We start from the raw sequence: 7733 nt of genomic DNA on the forward strand, positions 1-7733 counted from the left end.
CTGGGGGTCAGTGACACTTTCAGGGTTGGGGGGGGGGCCATAAAGGGGGGGGCGATATGAGATAAGGGGGTTGATAAGAGCCCGGTATCTCTGGGGGGGGGGCTGTGATCACTGGGCTCTATATGGGCTCTATATGGGCTCTATATGGGCTCTATATGGGCTCAACCCCCCCCCGTGTCCATTCCCCGCCGGTTCCCGGTTCCCGGTTCCCGGTTCCGGTTCCGGTTCCGGTTCCGGTTCCCCCCCCACCTGCTCTGCCGTGTCCGGGTCCATCTCGACTCTCGCAGCCTCATATTCGTCCTCGCTGTTGTAGCCGCCTCCGGCCTCGTCTCCGCCGGTTCCTCCGGTTCCCACGTTCAGGCCGCCCCCCCCGGGCCCGTTGCCGCCGGTCGCGCTGGGCCCGGCCCCTCCTCGGCGCCGCCGTTTGCTGTGCCCGGGTCCCCCGGTTCCGCCTCCTCCCCCCGGGCCGGTTCCGCGGGGTTCGGGCTCCAGCCCCACGAACGAACCGGGACCGTCCGAACCGCCCACGGAACCGGAACCGACGGCACCGACCGGCCCCGCCGGGGGGGGGGAGGCGTTGGCGGGGAGCCCGGCCCAGCCCCGCAGCGACGGCGGCGGCGACGCGCGAGGCCGCGGAACGACCCCGGGCCCGACCGGGTCAACGACGCCACCGGGGCCGCGATCGGAACCGGAATCGGCGCCGCGATCGGAACCGGCGTCGGGACCCGAATCGGGGTCGGCGTCCGGAGCCGGAACCGGCTTCTTCTTCGGGAGGATCGTCATGGCGGGACCCGGCCCCGCTGCTCCCCGCGGAACCGGGGGGGCCCGAGCGAGGCCCCCCCCGGTCGGTGAGTGCGGGGCGGCGGGGCCGGGGCGGCGGCACGAGCCCGGACCGGACCAGGCCGCGCCGGGACCGGAACTAGGCCGCGCCCGGACCGGGACCAGGCCGCGCCGGGAGCCGTGTCAACATCAACAGCGCCGACCTCTGACCCCGCGCCGCACAGCTTCCGGCTCGGCCCGACGCCGCCCGCACGGTGCGATGCGATTGGTCGGGATTGACGCCGCTCGAAGGGGATTGGCTGCAGGGTGAGCGGAAGTCCCGCCTCTCTCCTCCCCCCCTTCCGCCCGCTCTGTGGGGGCGGGGCCGGCGGCGCTGCGGCTGGGCGCTGATTGGTCGGATGGAAAGGCGGGGGGGAAGGGGCGGGGCTGATTGGGCGACGGGCAAAGAGGGCGGGACTACGGGAGAGAGAGCGCTCATTGGCCGGCACGAGGGCGGCCGGCAACGGCGATTCGTCACCTCGTGGGCCCGCCCCGAACTCCTCAGTTCGGCTTCACATTGGCCAGCGCGAGCGACCTAATTTCCCATTGGCTGCGCCCGGCCGTCACTCAAAACGCCGCCCCGCCCCTGGCTCCGCCGGGTCCTAGTGCCCGCCCGCTGCGCACCGAGCTGCCCCGGGACCCCAACCCGGCCATGGGACCCCCACCCCGGCGATAGGACCCCAACCCCGACCCCAGGACCCCCCTTACCCACCCCGGGACCCCCACCCCGACCCCACACACGTCTCCATTTCCAGCCCGTTTATTAAAATCCACCTCATTGACCCCAAATCCCGTTAAGCACAGCCCCCTTTGGGGGCGACCTGAAGCCCCCCACCCACCTTCATCCCCATCCCCCCAATTTGGGGGCTCTGGGGGGTCCAAGAGCCCAGAGCCGGGGGGACCAAGGGCACCCTGAGGGTCTCAGGTCCAGATATGGGGGGCTACAAGGCTTTGGGGGTGGGGGTCCCAATGCTTTCACATTGGGGCCATGGGGGTCCTGGGGGTCAATAATGGTTTCAGATGGGGGCCATGGGGGTCAATGATGCTTTTGGGTTGGGGCCATGGGGGTCCTGGGGGTCCATAATGGTTTCAGATGGGGGCCATGGGGGTCCCGGGGTCGAGCTGGGGGTCCCAATGCTTTCACATTGGGGCCATGGGGGTCACTAATGTTTAGGGTTGGGGTCCTGGGGATCAATGATGCTTTAGGGTGGGGGTCGTGGGGGTCCCAATGGTTTCACATTGGGGCCATGGGGGTCACTGATGTTTGGGGTTGGGGTCCCGGGGGTCAGTGTCCCTTCTTGTGGGGTCTGTCATGGTCCCGCTGAGCAGCACAGAGATGGTTCCAGGCGTCGATAATGAGGGCGCTGGGAACCACCAGCCAGACCCCATTGAGCACCACAAAGTACACCCAGAAATAAAGGGGGTGGGGGTCGCTGTGGGTCCACCCCGCACGAGCCTCCGTGGCAAAGTAAAGGACGTCCCCATAGAGCTGCCCTATAGGGGGGATACAACACGTTAAGGGGGGGGGAACCTTCCATAGGGGGAACCTACAATGGGGGAACCTTCCATAGGGGGAACCTTCCATAGGGGGAACCTACAATGGGGAACCTCCATAGGAACCTTCCATTAGAGGGGGACCTTCCTCATGGGGGAAACCTGTCCATAGGGAGAACCTACTATGGGGGGAACTACAAATGGAGGAGACCTACACATGGGGGAAACCTTCATAGGGAGAAAACCTTCCATAGGGGAAACCTTCCCATAGGCGGTGAACCATACAAATGGGGACCTTTCCATTACGGGGAACCTAACAATGGGGACCTTCCAGTAGGGGGGGAAGCCTTCACATAGCGGGAACCTACAATGGGGAACCTTAATCCATAGGGAACCTACATAGGTAACCTTCACATGGGGGAACGTACAATGGGGGACTATCCATCGGGGGAACCTTCCATAGGGGCCCATGTACCGAGGGACACGATGAGCTGCAGCACGAAGCGCGAGCGATGGCGGCTCAGAAGGACACGAAGGTCAGGAAGCTGATGGGCCCAGCCCAGGCCCTTCACCGTTTCCCAATGCACCGACCTGAAGTCATCACTCCTATGGGGGTGGGGGAGTTCACACGGTTCTAGGGGCTGTCTGAACCCCCCGGGGGTCAGCCCAGGTCACACAGTTGCCCCGTACTCACATTTACGTAGCGGCTGTCGGCCTTGGCGTATTCCTTCCCTATGACAAAGAGGAATTGGGGGGGGGATCATCAGTGGCACCCCACAGACCCCACGAATTAACACGACCCCATAAAAAGGCCCAGACCTCCCATTAACGCCCCAACCCCCCAGATTACCCCTAAAAGAAGCCCAAACCCCATATTTAACCCCATATCAATACACCCCCTAGACCCACATAGAGCGCCCAACCCCCATTAGCCCCCCATAAAGACGCTCCAGACCCCCACTATAACCCATCGTAAACCCCCTTGACCCCCATCAGCCCCCCCATAAACACCTCAAACCCCCATTAATCCCCATAGACCCAGACCCCTCAAACCCCATTAACCCCCCCACCCCCAAACCCCCAATTACCCCCCAATAAGAAGCCCCAGACCCCCATTAACCCCTGATTTACCCGGTTAAGAGACCTCCAGGCCCATTAACACCCCCCCAGACCCCAATTACCCCCATAAGGCCCCAAGACCCCCATCAAACCCCAATTCTAACACCCCCACCCCATTACCCCCATAAGAGCCTCCTGAGACCCCATCCCCCATTATCGCCGCCTCCAGACCCATTAACCCCACCAGACCCCATTAATCGCCTTATAGAGATTCAGCCCCCATTGAACCCCTATCTCAACCCCATAGAGGCCCCAAAGCCCCCCATTTAAGCCCCGCCCCGAGACCCACCATTAATCCCATTAACATCCCCCAGATCCGCCGATTACCACCCATAAGACGTTCCAGAGCCCCACCTTAACCCCCCCACACCCCCATGAAACCCCAATTAATCACTCACTCAGAACCCCCACTTAACCCCCATAGAGACCCCAGACCCCATTAGCCCCACATAAGAAGCCCCAGCCCCCCATTAATCCCCATTAACAACCCCAGACCCCCATTAACCCCCTATAAGAGCCCCAGACCCCCATTAACCCCTATTACAACCCCAGACCCATTAACACCCAGACATCCCATTAACATCCCCCAGAATCCCCATTACCACCCATAAGAGTTCGACGTACCGCCACGATTCACCCCCCCGTACCCCCATTACCTCATAAAGGCTCCGACCCCATTAGAACACCACAAAATACCGCCAATCCCCAAAAATGTGCCCAGATCCCCATTACACCCCCAACCCCCATTATCACCATTAACATCCCCAGACCCCATTATCCCCCATAAATTCGCCCAGACTCCTCATTAACCCCCCTAAGACCCCAAAAGAGCCCCAGACCACATTTAACCCATAAGAGGAACCCCATTAAACCCCATTAACACCCCCTGACCCCACATTAGCCCCCCATAAGACGCTCAGACCCCATTAACCCCATAATGAGCCCTCAGACCCCATAACCCCGAATTAACACCCAATAAGGCTCTCAGACCCCCATTTAAGCCCCCCAACCCCATTAACATCCCCAGACCCCCATTAAACCCCCATTAACACTCCTCAGACCCCCATTAACCCCCATAAGAGACCCCAGACCACCATTAGCCCCAATAGAAGCCCAGCCCCCATTCAATTCCCCATAAGAGCCCAACTCCCCATTAACGCCCCCAGGACCCCCAATCAACCCCCATTAAACCCCCCTGAACTCCACATTACCCCCATAAACATCGCCCCCAGGACTCGCCATTAAACCCCCAAGGCTAACCCCAAAAGAGCCCCAGCCAGACCACATTAACCCCTAAGAGGCCCCGAGGGACCCAAATAACCACCCCATATGGGCCCAGACTTCTATTAACATAAAGAGCTTCCAGACCCCATCAATACCCCTTTAATACCCCCCCAACCCCCCATTAGCCCCCCATAAAGGCCCAGTACCCCATAACCTTCATAATGGACTCAGACCCACCAATCTGACCCCCAGACTCCCCATTAAACACCCACTAACACCCCCAGCACCCCACACTTACCCCCCCTGACCCCCAATTAGCCCCCTAAGGACACCTCAGACCCCATTAATCCCCAACTTAAGAGACCCACGAACCCCATCAAGACCCCCATTAAAACCGCCTCCCAGCCACATTACCCCCCGTATAAGAAGCACCAGACCCCCATTCAACCCCTATTAACCCCCGTAAGAGACCTCAGGCCCCATTAACCCCCCCAGACCCCCATTAAACCCCATTAACATCCCCAGATCCCCATTACCACCCCATAAGAGGTTCCAGACCCCCATTAACCCCCCCAGACCCCCATTACCCCTCCATAAGAGGCTCCACCCACGCATAACACTCACAACGAACCCATTAGCCCCCCGCAAAGCCAGATCCCCATAACAGCCCCCAGACCCCCATCAAACCCCATTAACCCCCCCCAGACCCACATTACCCCCATAAAATGCCCCAGACTCCCATTAACCCCCCCTAGACCCCCAAAAGAGCCCCCAGACCACATAACCCCATAAGAGGCCCCAGACCCCCATTAACCCCCATAACACCCCCCTGCCCCGATGAGCCCCCATAAGACACCTCAGAACCCCCATTAAACCCAAATAAGAACCCGAAGCCCCCATTTACTATTAACACCCCATAAGAGCTCCATACCCCATTAAAGCCCCAGACCCCCACAAATAACAATCCCCCAGACCCCAATTAATCAACCCCATAACGACCCAGCCCCATGTATACCCCCTTATAAAGAACCACCCCCATTATTGCCCATTAACATCCCCAGACCCCCATTATCCCCCCATAAGAGGCCCCAGACCCCATCAAAACCCCCATTAACCCCCCTATTAATCCCCATTAAGCCCTCCAGACCCCCATTAACCCCCATTAACACCCCATAAGAGGCCCCAGACCCCCATTAACCCCCATTAAAGCCCCATTAACCCCCCAGCCCCCCATTACCGCCATAACTCACAGACTTCCCCCAGCAGCCCGGTATCTGCGGGCAGCTCCCGGTGCCTGACGCTGAAATACCCCTCGAGGACCCCGTGGATCCCGGCACAAACCAGGAACCAGCCGGCGGCCACGCGGCGCACCGGGCTCCGTTCGTTCCGGTTCAAGGCCCAGCCCAACGCCAACAGCCCGGCCCCGGCCGCGGCCACTGCGCCTGCGCACTGCCAGCCCGGTCGCACGTTGCTGACGTAACCCGGAAGCGACAGATTGCGCGGCCAATAGGGATGCGTTGTGGTTTCCATGGCAACAGCGCCGCTAGGCCTAAGGGGGAAGGAGGCAACATGGCGGCCCCGGGCCTCGAGGAGACACGGCGGCTTCACTGGGCACCACGACCGGATCCTCCCGCTCCGTTTTCAGCCCTGTAACACCGGGCGGCGATCCGAACCCTCCGCTAACTGTGGCTGGGCCTTCAATCAACCGGAAGGTCTGCAGCCCACCAAACCGGAAGGCCTACCACACAACCGGAAGGCCTGCAACCCACCCGACCGGAAGGCCTACCACCCAACCGGAAGTCCTACCTGTCTGCACGGCTCGTTCTCCCGCTCTACGCTCGCGCCTCTCCCGCTCCGCGCTCAACGCCGCCGCACTCCGCTCGCTAAGCCCCGCCCCCGCCTCGCCCCTCGACCAATCAGCGCGCGCTCTCCCACCGCTCCAGCCAATGGCGTGCTTCCCCGCCCGCCGACGCCGCTCGCTGATTGGTGGAGGTGCTCGCTGAGGCGATGTGGGGCCAGGGGGCGTGGTCTACAGGTGGGCGGGGCCACGACCATATTTGGAAGGTGACGCCCCGCCCACTCGGGTGCCGCGAGATCTGATTGGTCCTTTAGGGCCCCGCCCAGGGCGCACGTGGAGCCCATACAGCGCCCATATAGGGGCCATAAAGACATATAGGGGATGTATAGATATATAGGGGCATATAGACATATAGGGGCATATAGACATATAGGGGTATATTGACGTATAGGGACTGTATAGACATATAGGGGCCATACAGATATATAGGGGCCATATAGATACATAGGCGTATATGGACATATAGGGGCTATACAGACACATAGGGGAATATAGACATATAAGGGCTGTATAGTCCCATAAGAACCCATATGGCCCCATAAGAACCCATACAACCCCATAAGGACCCATATGGACCCATAAGAACCCATATGGCCCTATACAAACCTATAAGGATCCATACGGCCCCATAAGGACCCATAACGCCCCATATGGAACCATAAATACACATATGGACCCATAAGAACCCATACGGCCCTATACGGACCCATACAGCCCCCATAAGAACCCATACAGACCCATAAGGACCCATAAGGATCCATACAGACCCATAGGAACCCATAAGGACCCATACGGCCCCATAAGGACCCATAGGAACCCATAAGGAATTATAAGGACCCATAACAACCCATAAGGATCCATACAGACCCATAAGGACCCATAGGAACCCATAGGAACCCATAACAGGAAGACAGGGCCCCCCATAGGACAGACAGCCCCCCCCCTATAGGGAAGACCCCCCGCCAGCCCCCCCATAAAGCCCAGAATTAAAGGATAAAAGCGAGGAAATTTTAGGGGGAAAAAGACAATGGTGGCATTCTTGGGGTGGAGGGGGGGGAGGAACATCGAAATTGAGGGCGGAATTGAGTGGTGGGTTCCCAGATATGGGATGAGTTCTGGAGGGGGTCCCAATATGGGGATGTTATGGGGTGGGGGGAGTCCAATGATGGGATGTTATGGGGGGGTCCCAATATGGGGATGTTATGGGGGGGGGGTCCCA

General features: G+C 60.0%; 2 protein-coding genes across 2 annotated transcripts in view; both read right to left on the bottom strand.

Moving 5' to 3' along the window:
• Nucleotides 1-1009, bottom strand: part of OTUD5 (OTU deubiquitinase 5) — a gene marked incomplete at its 3' end in the record, with an annotated part of 7794 nt that extends 6785 nt beyond the window's left edge. Inside the window, exon 1 of the mRNA XM_015850663.2 lies at nucleotides 134-1009. Coding sequence (XP_015706149.1) covers nucleotides 134-783 — 650 coding nt within the window. The remainder of the gene's footprint in view (nucleotides 1-133) is intronic.
• A 954-nt stretch (nucleotides 1010-1963) lies between these two features.
• Nucleotides 1964-6836, bottom strand: EBP (EBP cholestenol delta-isomerase). The gene is given in 7 exon segments (XM_015850676.2): nucleotides 1964-2313; nucleotides 2789-2836; nucleotides 2839-2881; nucleotides 2883-2919; nucleotides 2991-3045; nucleotides 5907-6205; nucleotides 6463-6836. Coding segments are annotated over 6 exon segments (672 nt in total). The 5' UTR covers nucleotides 6187-6205; nucleotides 6463-6836; the 3' UTR covers nucleotides 1964-2104.
• Nucleotides 6837-7733: the final 897 nt, after the last annotated feature.

This window comes from Coturnix japonica, unplaced genomic scaffold (assembly GCF_001577835.2).
Source record: "Coturnix japonica isolate 7356 unplaced genomic scaffold, Coturnix japonica 2.1 chrUnrandom507, whole genome shotgun sequence".
In the NCBI taxonomy this organism is placed as follows: Eukaryota; Metazoa; Chordata; class Aves; order Galliformes; family Phasianidae; genus Coturnix; species Coturnix japonica.